Source organism: Sceloporus undulatus, chromosome 5, assembly GCF_019175285.1.
Source record: "Sceloporus undulatus isolate JIND9_A2432 ecotype Alabama chromosome 5, SceUnd_v1.1, whole genome shotgun sequence".
In the NCBI taxonomy this organism is placed as follows: Eukaryota; Metazoa; Chordata; class Lepidosauria; order Squamata; family Phrynosomatidae; genus Sceloporus; species Sceloporus undulatus.
In genome coordinates, this window is record NC_056526.1 from 106,011,987 (window position 1) to 106,033,929 (window position 21,943).

Below are 21,943 nucleotides of genomic sequence, written 5' to 3' on the forward strand. Positions count from 1 at the left end.
CAACACCTGCCACCACTTATCTATCCAACCAAAGTTAATTACTTTGTGTCTGTTTCATTTCATTGGGAGAATGTAGCCAAGTATAGTCACCCGCTCAGCCATTCTTTTGCGTGGTATGTCTAAAATCCGATCTCCTGAGGAAACACTCAATCTGAATTTATTTCAGAGTATACTCTTGATCTTTCCTGGGAGAAGCACACACATTCAACTAGTGGTAACCTATATGGATTCCTCCATATTCAGCCCAATTTGAGAATGAGTGAATGGTCCAGTTGGACTTGGCACAGAAATAAGAGAACTGCCCACCCCAACCAGTGAACATATGATATCTTCTTCTGTGGGCAGGTGGTTTACATTCCACAGGAGGAAGCAATTACAACTGTGCAGTGACTGGGATTCAAGAATAGGAAAGGTGGACACCACACAGTCTTTTCCTATTACAAAGAGATGGACATTCATGTCCAATTCTCCCAGTGGCTTAAAAGTGCTTTAACACTCTTTCCAATTTAGTCAAGGGAAACCAACCAGAAAATTTATTCCCTTAGCTGATGACATTCAGCATCATGATTAGTCTTTTGCTGTAGATTTTTCTCATGTCTTAAGTATGGAAAGAGGTACTTCACTAGCTTGTAGGTTTCATGCAATTATGGAGTAATTAATGCACATAAATGCTTAGTGTTTAATGTGCTAATGACAATTAAAGCACCTTACCAGCAAATTGAATTCATTCCACTTTCTCTTTTTATGTTTCAATATTATAGAAGTTACACTTCATTTTAAAAGTGTTTTATGGTTAAGGCCATCAAATTTTGATGAATTATTCATTTGAATTCTTCATGGGCTTTGCATTTGGGCATTTTGTGAGCACACTGGCTCTCTCTCTCTCTCTCTCTCTCTCTCTCTCTCTCTGTGAATTTTTAAAGATTAAGAGTACAATCCTGTGCTTGTCTACTTTGAGGTAAGCTTAGAATCATAGAATCGTAGAGTTGGAAGAGACTACAAGGGCCATCCAGTCCAACCCCCTACCATGCAGGAACTCTCAATCAAAGCATCCCCGACAGATGGCCATCCAGCCTCCGCTTAAAGACCTCCAAGGAAGGAGACTCCACTACTCTCTGAGGGAGTGTGTTCCACTGTCAAACAGCCCTTACTGTCAGGAAGTTCCTGACATTTAAACGGGTCTATCATATCACCTCTTAACCTTCTCTTCTCCAGGCTAAACATCCCCAGCTCCCTAAGGCGTTCCTTATAGGGCATGGTTTATAAGTCTAGGGGCAAAGCAGACGGGCAAGAAAAAGTGGCTTGAAGCTGCTTTTTCTGAAGCCACTTTGAGCCTCCATCAAGCTGCACCACTGAGTACTCTTTTTACTCCCCCCCCCACTATCCCTGCACACTATCAGAGGAACAAACCACCAGTGCCTGCCATCGCATTGGATGGCCATCCCCTTGATCCTTCACACAGTCACATATGCAGCCCTCCACCAGGACAGGGCATCAGAGCAGAGGTTCGCCCATTAAGACACTAGCAAGGTACAAGCATGCTCCCCTTTCACTCCATTCCCCCCCCCCCTTGGACTACCTAGTTTGTCTATTTTGTTGCTATCTCCATTGCCACAGCATCTGAACATCTGTACTGTGTATTTTGGTTGGCCCAATAAAGATATCATTGTTTGGATGTTATTTAAATTCTTTATAGTATAAAGAAGGAAGGGAGGTGTTTTCTTGTTCATGAATAGTCTTTACTTTGCATTGGTTGGAGTCATGGCCAAATATCTTAACCCTTTGTAATCAGTGGACTTCGAAGTGCTATTAATTCACGGATCATCATCAAATGCTTTTTAAATTAAAAAAAAATCAAAAAGTGTAGTTTCCAGAGATCTACACAGTGTTCCGAAGTCAGCATTCCATGCTTTACAATATCGTTGCTGATATGGAAAAGAACCTAAATTGTAATATATACTGAAAATATGGGGTTCTTCAGAATGAACTACAGTTATGAGAATGGTGAAAATTCAATTGAAAAATGTGATTTGTTTCAAAATTTCAGGCTGTTTTTCAAGTACTCAGTTCTGTCCCTCTGCATTTTTTTGTTGTTGTTGTTTTGCAAAGTGAATCTGAACTACAAATCTGTCATAAATTATGTTGAGAATGTAAACTCTCATTTACTCTGTGCATGTAAAAACCAAGAATTTCCAAAGATTCTCTAATTCCCCATTGGCTGAGATTACAAGCATTTTGCATGTTTTAATGATTGTTTGCATTTTGGGACCTTGTTTGCAAAGAAAAATTCATTAGCACAGAAATGTTTAATGTGTATAAAACAATGTGGCTTTCTTTGTTCAGTAAACAGTGTCTTTTGTGCAGAAGCAAACCGGACCTGTTTATCCCGAATTGGCCTTTTTAGTCAGCAACGCACTTGTACAAAGCGCGGGATGAGTCCTTCCTGAATCTTCGTTCGTGAAGCAAAGCCAGAGAGAGAGAGAAACAGTGTCTTTTGTGCAGAAGGCACTGTTTTCTGTGTAAGAAATGTGGCAAATCTTTTTTAATTCAAGATACACTTTTTCATCAAGGGCAAGAAAAATTTGTAATTTTTCCTGGCATTACCAATTTACAAGAAATAAGTGCTGCTATGCATACTTATCCATAACAAATAAAGAGGCTTAAGTTTCATGTGCATGAATGTTACCAACTAATGCAGTAGGACTGCTGATGTATCAGATTAGACAGCAGTGTGTATACTGGCATATTCTCTCTTGACAAATACATCCTACATAGTCTATATTTATAACCAGCTACCTGACATGCATTTACTTATCATGGACTTGAATTCATTTTCTCTTACATGTGCATGGGTTCCACTGGCTCTATGGTAAAATATAACAGAGCTACAACTGCAGTAATGGTTGAGGGGAAACAGAAATTATTCTCTCCCACCAACACTGGTAATGCCAATGTGATGGCAGAAATATGTGTCTATCTAATTGCACACTGGGTGACTTGGACAAGTCACACTCTATCAGCCTCAGAGGAAAGCAAGGGAGACCCCTGCTGAACAAAGTCACCAAGAAAATCCTGTGACAGGCTTACCTTATAGTCACCATAACTCAGCACACAACACAACTTTTCCTATAGAAACCATCAAGATGGTGTTTGTGAATTTGTTCAATGCTTCCAAAATAACCAGTTCAATACTATGATATTAAAACATAGTGCAGAGGAGGAGGACCAGAGGAGAAAAGGCAAGTTTGTAAGTTGAGGGTGGGAAAGAATTGTAGTTTCCGACCCAAGCAAAACATGTGTGGCTCAATAAGTATTGAAGAAATACTACTGGTTATAATACTGGTGGAAAGAGAGTGAATTTGAACCCAGACAAAGCTAGATATTTTTATTAGTTCCACAATAAAAGGCAGAACTTTGAAACAGTTTCAAAGATGTACCTTTTTTTATCTTCTGATTTAAATAAAATATTTTTTCAACAAAAGTAAATTAATAGCTGTTATATTTAAATTAAGCTAAAGCGCTCTTTGTTTCTTTTACCCCCCCTTTTTTTGTAATTGTCAGAAGCAGATGTTGTTTTTAAGGAACAGATGGAGATCCTACATATGGCCCCATCTAATAAAATGTTGTTTTAAAATAGTGTTCATTTTTCGCTAAATGGTTTTAATGAACTGAACTGAATGCCTCCAGAACAATATATACAGAGAGACAGATGATGCAATTGTGAGAGGTGCTAATGTTTGTGTCGCCACGTCCTTATTCTTCCACAAGGGATGTGATTTCTAAAAATATAGAAAACATGTAAAGACTTTCAAACTGATATTGGAAGCATCCTTCTAGTATCCTTCCCAAACACTGGAGGCCCACATTGATTTGCTGTAGAACATGGAAATATTACTTTACTTACTACATCTCACAGAATCCCTTAGCCTGCATGATCACTGCCAATGTTGACTGCTGGCTTCTGGAAATTATAATTCTATATGTAACTTTAACAAGCTCTAGTTCACTGAGAAGGGGTTTTCTGTGAGTGGCCTGATCTGGATAGCATTCCCATTTTCACACCATTCAATTCGGATGCTAAAAACTTGTAGGGTTTTTTAAAAAGGTAATTTCAGCAGAATCAGTTCTATCTTTGCCATTAGTTTTTTCTTAATTTCTTTGATTCCCTACTTCAAATCACTCAAAATAAAGAATAAATTTTCTTCTTTCTTTGAAGTTTTAAGGCAGAGATTGGATGACCATCTGTGAAGAATACTAAAGATGTGGAATTCTTACACTAGCAAGGGATTTCTTACCCTGGAGGGCAACCCTTCCAACTTTGTAATTCTATCATTCTACCTATTATTCAATCTCAAAAGGTTTTTTAAAACCCCTTTCTCTCATTTACATATTTGATATGCTGCTGTTTTACATGCCAGACTGATGTCAGTTCCCCACCATTCTTCCTTTTGCTATACCAGGGTGTGAAAAAGAGGAAAATGTTACTGGCTAGAGACTCTACTAAGTTCATTCTCATACACTGAAGAACTGGGGATGCCTGAGGACCCACCTCCAAAGGTTTAATTTTAACTAAGAATACTTCAAAGAAACAGGGAGATGTTCAAATGTAAATCTGCGGCTGAATGCTGGCACTGGGATAGCATTGGTCATTTAAAATATTGTATTCATTGAATTTTGTTTTATTTTGTTCTCTTTGAATGGGGTTTTGTATTTGTTTACTACCCTGTGCTTCCAATCTGCAGTACACATTTCACAACTAATGGTACATAATTGGAGAACCAATGGTCTGCGCACCCGCTATACTTACAATTGCTCCTTGGGCACAAACTGACTGGTAGCCTTTGGTAAATCACTTTCACTCTGCCTCAAGTCCCCAGCTGTAATGTGGAAGATTACAATATTTACAAAATGAAATATTTACAAAAATGAAAGACATAAAGTATTATAAATGCTTTAACTGTAAAAGCTATGAATTTTATTTAGTATATAGTGGTGTGGTTTCTGCTTTGTCAGTGGTGACATCAAAACAGTTCCCAGTAAAAGGTTGGTGTTCAGGAGCATTAGTCTTGTCCTACAGGTTTATGAGTCTTGTTTTTATGACAACTCCTTTGGAATTTCTGTTGGCAGTTTTGCTTATAAAAGGTTTTAGAATTGTTAGTCTGTGGCTGTGTAATCACTGAAAGTTCACCAAGTCATAAATGTGTTAGTTGTCATGTTGCCACCCTTCCAGCTTAGAATGACATGAGCAGTGCCATTCTGAAAGTCCCACTCTGATGGGCAGATGACTGTGTGGCAAATTTTCCTCTTAAACAGCTAATTTAAGCACAGCTAATTAGGGCTTTGGGCAACTCTAGTCTCTAACTGCAGGTGATGGAGCATAGCAGTCCCTGAAGAGGACTCTCCAATTCCTTTCTGGCTCCCTTAGAGTAAGAGAGTTCACACAACAATTAAGCAAATCTCAGCTGCAATATACTTTCCATAGTGTAAAACATATGGTGGTCTTAATTAAAATCTGCACTATGTTAGTGGTATCACATCCACTACTGTACAACAATGGAGTAGTGTGATGCAGCTCGTCAGGTGAGTATCAAACCATTACACTTGGAAAGAAGGGAAATCACTTAGGAGCTCTCTTTAGAGTTTTTTAAAATGCCCCCCAAAAATCTTCTTTTTGTCTTTTGTTTTCCATGCTTGTTGGAGAAATAAAATTTACATATAATATGCTCCAAGAGAAATTTGAGGCATTCAAATGTAATATGCAAGACATTCTGGACAGTGAGGTATTCTGTAAGTGAAGCAGACTGTGAACATAATTGTATAATAGGTTTTGCAAAAGCATTGACAGAAACAAAAAGGCATTTAGTTTTCAGGCTGATTCAGTGACTCCCAAACCCATCCGCCCCACATGCACACACACATTTCATACTGTTTTTGTTTACAGCACACTGTGTTCCATTAAGTTGGTCCTCCATTTAAAGATGCAGCACTCAACAGCCTGAAAGCAAGACCAGAGGGAATAATTTGGCAGTACCTGTGTTTTTTCTTAGAGCTGAACTACACAGTTGGCGGAATCATATGGTGCAGTACTTATTGGACTGAGCAATTGCATGCTTAAATGCCGAGCTTGAAAAGTTATGGGTGGCTTCAATACGTCACAATATTCACACTTCTTAAGGTCTCAAAAGGGGGGGGGGAATCTATCATCACAAAACAATTTACAAAGTTCTTCAAGCTAGGAATTTGTATTCCAACCAAACTACACCACTCTAGTTTCCAACCCAAGCAAAACATGTGTGGCTCAATAAGTATTGAACAAATACTACTGGCTATAATACTGGTGGAAAGAGAGTGAATTTGAACCCAAACAAAGCTTGGTATTTTTACTAGTTCCACAGTAACAGGCAGAACTTGATGGAGTGAACCAGGTTCACAGATGTACCCTTTTGGACTAGTTATACAATTTGGATTTCAGAAAGAACTGTGTGTAGGTATGACATTGACACACAGTTGGTACAGATAAGACTGAAATGCCCATTTGTTGTTGTGTGCCTTCAAGTCGCTTCCAACCTATGGTGACCCTAAAACAAACTTATCATGGAGTTTTCTTTGCAAGGTTTGTTCAGAGGAAGCTTGCCATTGCTTTCCCCTAAGGGTGAGAGCTTGTGCCTTGCCCAAGGTCACCCACTGGATTTCATAGCCAAGCTGGGAATCAAAGCCTGGTCTCTAGAGTTGTAGTCCAACACTCAAACCACTACGCCACACTGGCTCTCAAACATACTCTCCAGTCATACATTGCAGATCTCTGCATGAAAAGTGACTGAAAGATGGGGGTAGAGGTAATGCATGCTCTCCATTCACTGAAATTAAAGCAAAGAAAATACTGCTGGTGGGTTGGAGTGAGGGGAAGAATACAGAGATTAAAAAGAAACACAACACTATGGCATGGCTGCGAATGGCCAAGAACATTGCATGCCTGCCTTATGGCAGTTGTGAAGTGAGGCCATCTTTTCATCAGTGTAGAATAGCCCTTAGAGCTAACATGGTCTAGGTGTTTGAGTGTTGGAGTGCGACTCTGGAGGCCAGCATTCAATTCTCCCTTTGGGCATGGAAAGATCACCACTGGGTGACTTTTGACAAGTCACATACTGTGTATATACTCAACCATAAGTCGATCTCATGTATAAGTCAAGGGCAGGTTATGGGGCCAAAATTATGGATTTTGATATGATCCATAAATAAGTTGAGGGTAAAACATAGTGGCATATAACAAAGGATGTTAAGGATGATGCAAAGGAAAATGATGCCAAAGAACTTAGAAAATTCTGGCAGGCATAATTGTTTGTGCTTATCCTAAAGGATGGATGGATGGATGAGAGAGAGTAGAGGGCATCCATGCTTCTTTTTGGTGCTCCCAGGATGGACAAAGCTCTCGCCTTTTATCACTCTGTTCACAGAAAGGGGATAGTTCGTGTGTGTGTGTGAGAGAGAGAGAGAGAGAGAGAGTGTGTGTGTGTGTGTGTGTTAAAGTAGTATTTACATTGACCCATGGATAAATCGACCTAGGTTTTTTGGGTCAATTTTTTACTAAAATTTCTAGACTTATACATGAGTATATAAAGTACTCTCCATCCCAGAAAACCCCATGATTGGGTCACCTGAGGGTCACCATAAGCCAGGAATGGCTTGAAGGCACACAACAACAGCAGAAGCCTTAGATGTGAGAAACTAGTATCAACATTTAGGCATCTCCATTTTTCCTCTATCATACAACGTTCCTAGGTACACTGTTCTTGCAGGATTTTGTAGCAATTCTTATTGCACATCCCTAATACTAAAACACTCCTGCAAAGGAAGTGTGTATTTTTGCCTGACTCATAGGTAATAAATAACTTTCATGATGAACTGTACCATTATTATAGGTATTTTGAATGGAGTTAGGATATAATGATGAAAAATTAATGACCCTAAGTATGTACATATATTATTCATATTATTCATGCTTTTAGAGATGTAAAAGTGTAATAAGTAAAAATAGTTAACAACTGGCAAATAGACCATCAGAATATGTATTTTAAAATATTTATTGGTTGAAGACAATGGCAACAAGTCATTGCTCATGGTTAACATTTATTTTGTCATTTCTCTTCGCAGTAATTACAGTGCATTGCTAGGAGTGTGGATCTATGGCTTTTTTGTTGTGGTCTTGCTGGTACTGGACCTTTTGTATTACTCCTCAATGAACTACGATATTTGCAAACTATACCTAGCAAGTTGGGGAATCCAGGGGAAATGGATGAAACCGGAACCAAGCCGGTGGATTAAACCTTCTCAGGACCCAAGACAAGTACAGACTCAGGCTCAACCTCAGCCTACACCTCAAACATCGCAGGCAGTACATGCGTTAAAAGGAGAAGCTTTAAATCCACCGCTGATGTCTTTTCCAAGTTCAACTGCCTGGTAAGTTTTTTAGCCCACAGTGCCTTTTCAAATGTTGTAATACTGACTCATTTCTGACAATGAGTGGAAAGTTTTGGTTATTTTAAAACACTTGGTGTCTGTAATGAGAAAGAGAATGCAAACCTCAATAATTCAGTGGCTTACGCTAGATCTCTGCATTCTGAAGGAAAAGTTGATAGAATTCCAAGATAGAGGTGACTGTACTATTTCAGGTGGAAGTGATGGTTTTGCATAGAAAGTCTATTATATAATTAAATGCACTGTAAATACTTAATGTGCAACAGTGATTTGGATCTACACTCTACTACTGTCTGCCCTTTTAAACAGATAACATGAGGCCTTCAGTTGGTACTAAAATGTACTAAAATGTATGCAGTGTGCAACAATGAGTGGAGTCCACCTTGTCAAAAATGCACATCTGTCGTAATGTCATTATGCTGCTAAGTGACAATATCCAGATAAATAACAGTTAGATTTCAGGTAGCCATTGTGAAAATAGAGATGCAGACCATATCAGCCAAACTGGTGATAGCTTTACATAACTGATTTGCAGTGCTTTTGAAAGCTACATTTTGGACTGCAACACCCAGAATCCCCCAGTGGCATGCCCAGTGTTCATTACAAATGGGGAATTATGAGACTTGTAATTCAAAAGTACATTTTCCAAGCTCTTCTGATATACTCCTTCTCGGTTTTGAGTTTCATTTTGAGAAGACAAAAGGAGCAGAGGCCTAACATAGCAGTAGGCAAAGTACATTTTAAAAGGTGTAGTATGAATTCTGCAATGGACTCACTGATCAAAACAATGCTGAGATACTTAACATGATCAGTGTCCTCAGAAAAAACAATGACATTTTTATTTTCCCCACCGACAAATGAGTACTGTCTGTTCGCAGAGGAGCTGAAAAACTGAGATAATCTTATATGCTCTGTCTGAATGTCTGGCAGCATGGTGCCTGGTTCTGGTGCACCCAGTTAATACATTAATTCCATGTGCTAGTGACTGTCTCTAGTTGAAGAAAGTTTTTTGGAATGTGTATCAAACAATTAATCTGTTTCCAGGGTTTAAAGAACGTGTAAACACTAAATGTTAGTCATATAAAACAGTTAGAAGTGGATAGCAATCCTAATTAGAGATCAGGAGCATCCATGTGGGAATGACTTAGAAGTTGTACTTCAGTGAGTTCACCTACTGAAATGTTAGCATATGTTACAGTGGGTGAATGAACACATAAACTAAATGAAAAGTGTGGTTGTCTATCTTCTCTCTCCTCCCAGCTCTGCTTTTCATGATTTTAAACCCAATGACCTGCATTCCTGTATCAAAACCTTCTCAAGCACTTGTCTGTGGCACTGAAGTTTTGCACAGCATGTAATTGTTAATCTCCAAAGCAACCGTCTAAACAGCTGTGGAATAATAACATTTGGGAAAGAACATGCTTATATACAAATACACCCAGCAAGTGCAGCAAACACCAAATACTTTTTCTTAGAAAAAGAATTGTTATGGCACTATGGTTTACTTTATTGCTGCAACACTTCAGATTTTACATTCCAATGAGATACAGATGCAAGTATCTTTTTTTCTTACTATGGCCCAATTTAGATGGGCCTTTGCACCGCCCCCATCACGTGTTAGGGGTTGGCCGAGGACGCACCATCCATACCGGCCTCACCCCTAGCACGTGACGGGGGTGTCAAAATGGCGACGCCCTGTACACACGGGCACCACCATTTTGACATGATGGACGCATAGCATCTGCATGTCCCATCGCACTTGCGATGTCACGAGTGCACCATTTGCACACTCAGGCATTGCAAGCGCGACGCAAAAGGAACCCACTTTTTGCAGGTTCTTTTTCCGCTAGCGGGAAGCCTCGCCGTTTGGCAGCTGAGGCTTCCCACCAGCGGAAATGGAGGCAGCGGCAGACTGCCCTTTTTGGGCAGTCTGTATCCCGCCTACAGTTCAGCAAGTGGAGAGCCAATATGATGAAATGCTTTGAATAACCTCCCATGGAAATCCACTGTGTGCCCTTGAGCAAGTCACACTCTCTCAGATTAAGAGGAAAACAATAGCAAACCTCCTCTGAAGAAAATCCTAGGATAGAATCCCCATAAATCAGAGATGACTTGAAGGAGTTCAACAGTAAAAACACAACATGAGGGTTTCACAAACAACAAAGGAAAAAGTAGAAGGGAGAAATGGACAATGCACTGAACTTCGATATGTCAAAGACTAAATGTTTCCAAGGAATAAAAGCATCACTCTAAACCAGTGATGTCCAAACTCTGGCCTACCAGGTGTTATGGTCATCAGCTCCCAAAATCCCAGACCATTAGCCACAATGGCTGAGGCTTCTGGGAGCTGAAGTCCAAAACACCTGCAGGACCAGAATTTGGACATCGCTGCTCAAAACTATAACTAATAATAAATTGTTTATATACAGTAGCCACATTGTAGTAATTCTGAAAAGCAATAAATATACATCCAAAGTGCTATAGAGAGCAGTGTATCCCAAACTAGGTCCAAACCTCTGCTGCAGTGAAAAAGGTTCTATTAGTGGAGGTTGGCAAAAGGTTCCACAAATGGTAGATTACTACTTTATCTGATCTTCAGAGCTCCAATTCCAAGCTTTGTTTCCACAAGTCATAGATAATGGTCCCCACTTAGATGGTTGCAGCAGTACAGCATACTGATTGTAGATACTGTCAAAAGTAAATGGAAAGCAATGATAGTGGGAAAATAGCGTGGAAAAGATGACTTCCTCCAGAGGTTTTTTGAAGCTGTTTTGATATATCTTCATCAATTGTAGTGAACTATATATCCCAGCTAAGTATAGACTCCAAAATCCAATCTCTAAGATGCCACTTTTTCCACACACTTTCCAAAAAAGCTGTAAACATAAAAGTAACATCATGAAATACCCATTATCTCCCCAAAATTAATATGTAACAAATAATGATACTGAAATCTTACTTCCCTGGGAAATAAACTACTCCCCATTTGATATGCTGTTTTCCGCAGGCAGCTTTATACAATCTGTTAGCAATAGTTTGTTTCTGATTTTGGGAGGAAGTCATGTGGCTTAATTTTATTAGCCTTGCTGATGCAGGCACAAGAGCATTTGCCCATCTCTAATTTTACGTGACTTCTATAAGATTATTTTTTAAATGTATTATTGGTTAGAGATGAATCCAAACAGAAACCTTTGTCCTGAAATGCTGTATTGTGTTTGCTGTACACTGTTGTATATACTCATGTATAAGTCTAAAAATATTAGTCAAAAAATTCACCCCAAAAAACCCTGTGTTGACTTTGGGTCAGTGTATGTACTGTACTTTAACTCTTATCAAAATGGAAACTATTCCCTTTTCTGAGTAGTGAACGGTGAGAGTTTAGTCCATCCTGGGAGAACCTAAAAGAAGCACTAGTCCCCTCTGCTCCCTCCATTGCTGCTATACTTCTGGCCTTTTTGAAAGCCTGGCTGAGAAAATTATGGTGTTCTTTGGCATCATTTGTTGCTTTGTTCTTTATATCCTTTGTCACATGTTCCTAAGTTTCACCCTCGACTTATCCACGGATCATATCAAAATCCATAATTTTGGCTACAAAACTTGCTTTTGACGTATACACGAGGTCGACTTATAGTCAAGTATATGCAGTAATTGAAAAATGAAAAATAGGCCTTGTCTTTAAAACTATGGAAATGAAAACACCAGAAACAAACTTCACTTACTTTTTTAATATTGTGAATCTGTATCTGGGGATTAATGCTGTTTCTATGGGAAACAGAGAGGGTTTTCCTTTTATTTTTACAAAAAAATATATTAATAAAATGAATATGAGACACACCTGTGTTAATGTGTTTCAGTCTAGAAAGCTAAAGCTACTTTTCCCCCTCCTTTTTTCTTGCTGTCTCTGCTAGATGTGATAAGGTTCTTTGCTGCACAGTACCAAAACATTGCATTGCATTTTTGTTTGTAGTTTAAACTGCAGCTGTTTCTGGCTGAGTGCTAAGCTTCACATGGTCAAAACTGGGACCTTTTGCATAAAAACACATAGAGATACCTTATACTGTGCCTACACCATTGTCCATTTCCATGTAAACCTCCATGTTCCAGCTCCTGAAAATAGATGTAAATCTTTGCTTATTTCATTTGCACATCAAAGAGCAAATTGTTTCAAAAGTTATTAATGAGATTACAACAGTTTTTACAGGATTTTTAGATTATTTCTCACATCCAGGACTGTTTGTGAAAAATTTGTTTGCACAAAAAGTTCAAAGCCGGCATTTATTTATTTAACACCCTATCTTTTTCTCCTCTTGGGATTCAAGGTGATCCACAAAATGAAGATGTCAAAAGAAGGTTTTATGCAAACAGGTCTTTGTTTTTGCACAAAAAGAGGATGAGAGACGTTTTTAATGTAAACAGGGCTTTCACTACAAAATTCTAAAATGTGATAAATATCAAAACATTGATCGTTTTTGAAGTGGAATGTGTCAGTGTGTTCAGAAACTTTCTCATAGCAAATATAAGAAAATGTTTCAATGTTTACTCCCCTCCTACAAGTTCCATCATCTGTCATTATGCAAGCTCAGTCTCTTGCCTAACTATGCATATAGAGAGGGGGCCAATGACTGCCTGAGTCAAAGAACAAGATCTTCTTCTTCCATTTGTAGAACTTGACTTGGACTTGTTGAATTAACCAGGCATGCAAGGTGTGTAAACTGGAGGCCATCTCCAGCATTCTCCTCTGACCTGCTAGAATGACACACACACACAGTGCAAGGGATATGTTGTGAGTTATTTGAGTTCTATCAAAAGATAAAAAGTAACATTCCGAAACTCTAAAAGGGCTGTTCCACAGAGCTGGGGTTTTATGTGAATGAAAAGAAAACGGAAAATTGAGTATACCATATTGTTCAACAATAAAAACTTGCATATTTTACAGTGATTATACAGGTTGAGAGGAAGCCATCTTTTTTCTCTATTAAAAATCCTCCACTCCGCCTCTTGAAAGTGGAATAATAAATATCCCGTATGTGTAGTGTAGCATTAATGTTGGGCAAACTCCCTTCAGCTCAGTTCAGACACAACTCAGCCTTCTCAGAGAACTATCAAAGAAGAAAGCTCACTGATTCCCAAAAGTTCTTTCACTGCTTGTAGGGTTGCTTGTACTTTATGATCCTGCCTACTGTTTTCAGCTGCTGTTCTTGTTTCCCCCAAGCATTGGGCTTTACTCACAGCTTGGGTCCATCTGTGCAAAATAAGTACATAAAGAGAGGTGTTTAAGGCTGCAGGGAACTGTACAGGACCTGAGTTAAGGCCCTACACTACTCTGAGGATTTTTGGTCCTAGAGGAGAAGATTGTAGTGAAGTTTTTGAGCTTGTCAACTAAACCTAGGGGAGCTCCATAGCCCAAATGAGCCAAGATGTAAGTGCGGGGCTCCTTTTTTATACAGACATACCTCAGATGATGATGATGATGATGATGATGATGATGATGATACGATTTATTTGTATTTCCTGCTTCTCCCAAGGATCGAAGCAGGATAATACAAACAATGCAGTACAATTACTCTTACATATAAGGCTACAATAATACCAACGACAATTATTAAAATCAGCCTCTGAGAAAGAAGCTTCTTTTTAAAAAATCTTTTTATGCCTCCCCAGCATCCTTTTCTTCCCTGTCTATCTAGACTTTTTCAGCAGCATCAATATTAGGAGGATGGTGAAGGAGTCCTGAGGAAATACAAACTTTTGGTGTTGGGCTGCAGAAGTATGTCTGCAGTAAACCATACAATAAAGCTTGAGTAGGGAAATAACAGAATTCTACTCTAGCAGCTGATCCAGCTGTAGCCACATGTGCCTTCTTACAACAGGCAAAATAAACAGCAGCTGCCTTTGGAATCTGTTACTGAGCATGTATAAACAGCAGAACAGAGAGAAGAGAAAACCAAAGAAGCCTCACCAAACCCCTCTAGCATGTTTTTTTAAAGAAAAGAAAAAAGCATAGCTCCTCAAATTTGGCCACCAAAATGGAAATTATTTTGAGAAGTGGAAGCTGGTGAACAATGCATTTTGGAAGAAGCCTTCAAGTGCTCTCTAGAAGATTCCAGATGTTTTTGTTTACTTGTGCAATGCTTACCTGATCTGGTTGTTCCATTTCACATGTGCACATCCTTAGTGCTGGATTAAAAGTCTGCCGAAACATGTCCAATCATCTCTTATTTTTTGTGGTCCAGAAACCTAGCCCAATTATTTCCAAGTTATTTCTGCCCTAGTATGTTATGTTCCCTCCAGGTTGTATTTTTTACAATGGAGATTGTGTGGGGTTACTGAAATAATGTGTGCCTTTGTTGATCTGCATTGACTCACAGTGCATTTCTACCAGCTCAGTGCTCTTGTCATTCACATTTATCCCACTAAATAGCTTGATAATAAGATATTTGAAGGACCCTCTCTACTTACAAGATTCTGGTTGCCTGCTTGTAGCTTGATAGGTGGCACTACTTCATATTCCACTTAAGTATTCCACCACCTCTCTGAAATGTTGCTAGGTTTTATGTAGAACAGGCTTTCTGGATAATGGCACTGGAAAACTCTTCTATCAGAGGAATGTCTGATATGTCCCCTCCTAACTTTTTAAAGGGTAGCAAAGACAGTCTTCTTTAGTCAGATATTTAATTGATAAGGTTGATTTATCTAGCAGAAGAGTTTATTTTTCTTCCGTTTGGCTCGCCTGCTGATTGCAAGTAACATCCATTTAGTGCACTGCTGATGTTGAACTATGGATTCTAGTCAAAATATAGGTGATGACTCCCTTCCAAAGACAGCCCCTTGTCTTCCCCCAGAATGTTCTCTAGGGGGCTGAAGCCAGAGAACAGAGTGTAGGCCAGAGAAGGGGAAATAGATTCACCAGTGTGATCTTGTATTTAGGCCACTTGCTGCCTATTTCTGTTTGATTGTAAACTGCTTTGGAATATCTTTGGTGTCTAAAAACTGGCATACACATTTTAAAATGTGTATTTAAAATGAAGTAATAAATTTATTCGGTACTTCCTTTCTTCAAATATCAAAACTTATTGTATATTTTAGGGACACAAAATACATTGGTTGTAGTCAGACATTGAAGATTATCAGACCAGCGCTTAAGCATTGGTAAATCACCTCTAAAACTATGAGGGTGTGTGTGTGAAAGCCTGGTACACTTCCTCAACTTCAGGGAATCACTAGCTCTCCTCCAGCATCCCTGAATCGTCCAGGGAGAGGCAATTTCCCCTGAATGGAAACTTTGTATTCAGAGGAAATTCCCTCTCCCCAAACAATTCAGTGACGCTGGAGGAGAGCCATGCTCACCTCTGCCGCAGCCAATGGGTGCGCGATAGTCAGTTGGCTGTGGCAAAGGGGGCATGGTGTGCGCACGCTGGGCCCCAAGTGCTGCTGGGAAAGTGAGTCCCCATGAATTACAGGCCCTGGCAGCCCTGGCACTGAGGGGAAGAAGGAGGGGAGGGAGGAAGGACTTGTCATCCATGAATGATCAAAACCATGAATGGCAAGTCCGTGGATACCAAGGGACAAGTGTACTGTATTTGCCACCAGCTCCACTGCTGCCCTACACCACTTTTAACAGGGACTTCAATAACACAGGTGTTGCTGGGAAGAAATCAAACTGGTAGGATGGCTGGGCCTGGCTGCATTTGCATTCCGCTTGCTCATGTACACAGGGGTGGGAAAGGGGATGTGATAGGAGATTAGCAGAAGGGTGATGGTAATGTTCCTTTGCACATTCACATGGGCAGGCAGAGGGAAGAGAATGGGATGGGGAACAGAAAGAGGAAGTGTACATGTGTTGCCTCACTCACATGTATGGAGTGGGGAAGGGAATGAGATGGGGGAGTCTGTGGAGGAAGGCTGTGCTTTCACTCATGCAGGCAGGTAGCAGAAGGGGAATAAGATGGGGAAGTGCAAGGAGGGAGGGTTCGCATATTCCCTTTCTCATGCAGGGGGAAGGGGATGGGGTTGGTGTCCCCCTTTTCCTTCCACTCACCCTTCCATCCTGTTCCCTCCACCCCATTCCTCAGAACAAGTCAGTGAGTCGCCAGGCCCTCCCGCCCCACCAGTACAGGTGTGTGTGTGTGTGTGTGTGTGTGTGTGTGTGTGTGTGTGTGAAAGATGGTTTGGGGGGGTAGAGATATTTATGTTTTTTCTACTCTTGTGGGGGTCCTACAGCCTAACTCCTGTGGAAGTTGAGGGCTGACTGTAGCATGAAAACCATGATAGTCTGGATCCATTCTGCAATGTATAAAACAGATTGTGCATTGTGGATGAAATCACAAATACAATTTGGTGTATTGATGTGCTGATTGGGTATGGACCGTTATCACCATCACAGGAGTGACATTAAACATGGTGATTGGTACTTTGTGCAGCTGTTAAGGCTGTTCTCTGAATTTTCTTTGCTAGAAAAGAGGTACTCTTGCTGTCAAATTTGAAGCACATGTTCGGTCACAACCACCTTTGGTAATTTCAAACAGGCATGGTTTCCCACCCCTCATGCAGAGAGCTTGAGGAAGTCCTTGCCACTTGTCTGGGTCCTTTTTGGGGTCTCCTTTATCAACTTCTTATCACCAGAGTTCTCATCTTACAATAGTGGTTAAACCAAACATTTTCAAGTATAGGAATTTCAGGATATTTACATGAGAAGGAAGAGACTCTTTTGTTACTCTTTTAGGGTATATATTATAATTATTACAATTATTCACTGATGTATACATATATGTGCATCCCTTTTATTATTATTACAATATGTTCCATTATATTATCTGTAAGGCATCTTATTTTAAGTTATATAGCCATGTTTATCTGGACTTTTATATCAATACTCAAACAATTATCCATGATAGAATACAATCTCAACTGTTACAGAAACTATTCTTCATGAACTATTCTTACTAGCCGGGCTTATCAAGAACTTTTCTCAGGAAGGCTACATTTACTCTACTAGCTGATTTAAGATATTTCCAGTGTACTAACTTGCAGGGTGATCTGAGGTCATTCTTTATGGGTTTTGCATACATATTTTAAGGAAACAAACTTCCCAAACTTGAAATCTAAACAATGCTATTTATTTCAAGTAAGAAAATGGGCAGACAATGCTATGAATCTTAGGCTCTATATTCACCATCTGTGGGTTTCTGGCAGGTTATATGTCTTTATTTAATGATACAGTAAATAAACATGTTAATGGCACCTGCACAGATTGAGGAGTTTCCCACTAAAATTTGACTTTTTTGAAACATTCTAGCTAGTTTTCCAGTCATCTTTTATGGACCGTAGAATCAAGCTGCCCACCTATGAAATGTTTTAACTTTCAGGTTGCCAACATTCTGTCTGATTCTAGTTTGAGATAATGCCAGATGAACTACAGAGGTAGAAAGAAGGTTCAATTCTCAGTGTCTTAGATTATAGACAGAAAGAAGCATACTCTTTTAGGTGTGGTACATACCACTCTGAAAGGGTGGGCTGAAGGTATCCATTTTTCTTCCGGAGGGATGCCACAGCAGCCAAACTGCGCGGGGTCTCTCCGCAGCAAATAGAACCCGGAAAAACTGGGTTCTTTTAAAGGCACCTGCCGCATGTCACAAGTGCACCATTGGCGCACCAGTGACATAAGCGACATGCAGCTATGTCTGTATGCTGCATGTCACTTATGTCACCATGGCGGTGCCCATGTGGATGGGATGCCACCATGTTCCCGAACCTTAGTATCAGCGACAGCACGCTGCTTTTGGCCTGTTTGTTCTGGGTCTTAGTTTCTTCTGTGTTGAGTGATTCATGTCCTAGGTACTGCACTGGGGGAGCTTTTTGTCATGAGTACAAACTCGGTCTTCTCCCCTGACTCTCGACTGCTGTAGCCAACACGCAGAGTGAGATGCCACAGGGGGATTAAGTGCAGAGATGCAGTACAAGTGTAGACTAGGGTCAGGCTTGAGCTTGTGTTAAGTATAAATAAACCTGAATAACCATTAGACAATGTACCTGTTAAGAATGCTGCAGCCTGTGTGTGTGTTGAATATTAATGGTGACTTCTAGGGAATATAAGGGTCCACAATTTAAACTTTTTCATTAGTATGTAGTAGTTTTCTTAGTCTTGAAAAGGAAATGCAAGTACCGTATATAAGATATATACTGTTACATTGTTAACATGTATTTTTTTGTGTGTGTTTTTGTTCTCATTTGTCTTCTAAAGCATTAAACGAGGAACCTATGTTAGGATCAGGTGAGCACGTCCCATACAGGTGATACATCTGTAATCACATCTGTGATGGGGAAGCCCCCCAACCCTGATTTTTCCATGTTCTTTCCCTAGATATTCCTTTTTCCCCCCTAAAAATCTCAAGCATTTTGAAGGATTAATATTTACATTTCCTGTGTGTGACCCACTTGTTCCTCATTTTTCCCAATATCTTTCACTGCTTTACAGTCGCAGAGTGTACCCTCTTTCTCCTTCGATATGCAGATATTTGTGTGTTTGGACGTGTTTAGCTTAGCTTTCTCAGTGAAACCAGTGGGTCTTAAAAACACTGAATTTGGTAGTATTTGTTGGCCATAATGTCTGGAAGAACAATGACATCTCCTGCTTAGCTGTTCCCTCAATCCTTGTGCTACTGCTGTAGATCTTCCCTGATTTACCCTAGCTTCCCAAATGCAATATACCTCACTCTCAGCATTCATGTGACCTACACTTATAAAATTTACTATTCAGTATAGAAACTAGTAGCTACCCTTGAACATAGACTTAAACACACCTAAGCATACTAAAAATAAACAAAAGTAATCATTAATTTTCATTTCGTCTTTCATCTGATATAAAGAACACTGGCAAAATATTTGTAATGCCAATTTGATTTTTATATGTGCAACCAAATGTCAACCAATGTGTGCATCTTCATTAAATATAAGTAGGGGGGCCCTGTTTGTAAGACTGTCTTATAGCACCTCCTTTCAAGTGAATATCCACAATATCCACCTCCTTTCTTCTGAATATTCACAATTTGGGCTGAAGTTTTCACCCACAATGTCCACTTTCATCTTCTGTGTTCATAATCCATAATGGAAGCAGTGCTAAAGTTAGAGATTCTTGTATTAAAAGGAGATGTTGGTGCATATATCTAAGGTCATGGTTTAATTTACCGTCACCATCTACAAAAGACTACCTTTTTGTTCATTTCTCCAAGTGGATCCATCCATTCTATGAAATATTTTAAGCTGAATTTATGTTTATTTTTAAAATTAAGGTTGCTTTATTGCATTTGACAGTTTATAGCCTCACCAATCTAAAGAAGAGCTCAGTTCACATTTAACCAGCAGTGAACACAAAATATTGCAGAAAACCTAGAGAATGCCACATCCCAAATCAGTCACAAAATTAAGGAATAAACAAATCATTCTCTCTGCTCAACAATTTTAAAGGCTAATGCTTTTATTGCTTTGATTCACAGCAGTGTTTTACTACTTAACATAGTTTCTGTTTATGAACTTGCTCTGTTTCCTTTCAACAGTAATAATATTCCCAGTGCAAATGTTAAAAACAGCTCATTTATCACCAACAAAAAAATGTCAGTCACTACATAGCAAATATTTTCCATACTCAGACAAGAAGAGCATATAGAGTTCCACTACATAATTGGTAGGATGATAAAAGGATGCCAAATCACCATGGGTACTATGATAGTGATTTCATAGCATTCTCAAATACAGTTTAGTTTTAAAATACTGCATTACTTCTAGCACTTGGAAGGTTAATTTTAAAAGTAATGAATCTCATTACACATAACAGTACTTGTTGCAATGCTAATTGAAAAAGTAACATGTTTTGTTACTTGTTGTCCTGCTCAGTACTTTTCTATCACTTTCACTTGTTTTCTGACAGAAGAAACTTTAGGATTAATAAGAGAATGTCATAAAGCTTTAACGGATCAAAGAGGGGAAGGTTCTAGTCCCCTTCTCAAACTTTACAATACTTGTGAAAATAAGTAACTACGGCCCACAGAGCTCTGTCCTGGGCCCAGTGCTATTCAACATCTTTATCAATGACTTGGATGGCAGAATTGGGGGCATATTTATCAAATTTGCAGATGACACCAAATTAAGAGAAGTAGCTAATACCCCAGAGGAAAAGATCAAATTTCAAAATGACCTGAAAAGACTAGAAAGCTGGGCCAAAGCTAACAAAATGAAATTCAATGAAATATGGAAAAATGTAAGGTACTGCACTTATGGCGGAAAAACAAAATGTACAGATATAGGATGGGAGACACCTGGCTGAACGATACTATATGTGAAAGGGATCTAGGAGTCCAAGTAGACCACAAATTGAACATGAGTCAACAGTGCAATGTGGCAGCTAAAAAGTCCAATGCAATTTTAGGCTGCATCAATACAAGTATAGTGCCTAGGTCAAAGGAAGCAATAGTGCCACTCTATTCTGCTTTGGTCAGGTCCCACCTGGAATACTTTGTCCAGTACTGGGCACCACAACTCAAAAAGGATATTGAGAAATTGGAGTGTATCCAAAGGCAGGCGACTAAAATGGTGAAGGGTCTTGAAACCAAGCCCTATGAGGAACAACTTAGGGAGCTGGGAATGTTCAGCCTGGAGAAGAGAAGGCTAAGAGGTGATATGAAAGCCCTGTTTAAATGTTTAAATCTGTCATATTGAGGATGGAGCAAGCTTGTTTTCTGCTGCTCCAGAGAACAGGACCCAGACAATGGATGCAAGATACAGGAAAAGAGATTCCATCTGAACATTAGGAGGAACTTCCTGGCCATAAGAGCTGTTCAAAAGTGGAACACACTTCCTCATTGAGTGGTGGAGTCTCCCTCCTTGCAGGTCTTTAAACAGAGGCTGGATGGCCGTCTGTCAGGTATGCTTTGATTGAGAGTTCCTGCATGGCTGGGGGTTGGACTGGATGGCCCTTGTGCTCTCTTCCAACTCTGTGATTCTATGATTCTATGGCCAGCTTTCCTTCAACCCTCACCTCCCAATTCACATACTTGCCTTTCATTATTTCAGCATTCACCTCATGAATGAGGCCTTCTCCATATTATGATTAGTTGTTGGAAGGGGAAAGAGCAAATCTGTTCTGTGATGTAACTTACTGACTAGTGCCTCTGACAAATTAACAGTGGACCACAACTTCCAGTTAGATAAGAAACCGATGAGCTGTTTCAGGATAAAATAATATCTTACATGCACGCTGCTCTTACTTAAGTCAAACAGTCCCTTGCATCTCTCTCCAACCAAATCCTTGGATTTTCCCAGATGAAAGCATCTTTGAACCTCTTTTCACCTATATGCATCAATGTCTTCTTAATTGCTGTAAACTGGTGGTCTCATCCATGGATACCTTTGATAATTTGATGAAAGCTATAAATCCCTTCCCAGAATTTAAAAAAAAAACATAATCATATACAAC

General features: G+C 39.5%; 1 protein-coding gene and 1 long non-coding RNA gene across 6 annotated transcripts in view; both read left to right on the plus strand.

The window, feature by feature from the left end:
• The window catches only part of LOC121931194, a 972,450-nt gene that overhangs the window by 333,509 nt on the left and 616,998 nt on the right, over positions 1-21,943 (plus strand). The window lies entirely within an intron of this gene.
• The window catches only part of SHISAL1 (shisa like 1), a 108,451-nt gene that overhangs the window by 64,316 nt on the left and 22,192 nt on the right, over positions 1-21,943 (plus strand). For all 4 annotated transcript variants that reach the window (XM_042468641.1, XM_042468639.1, XM_042468640.1 and 1 more), the window contains one exon: positions 8,152-8,457. In XM_042468641.1, coding sequence (XP_042324575.1) covers positions 8,152-8,457 — 306 coding nt within the window. The remainder of the gene's footprint in view (positions 1-8,151; positions 8,458-21,943) is intronic.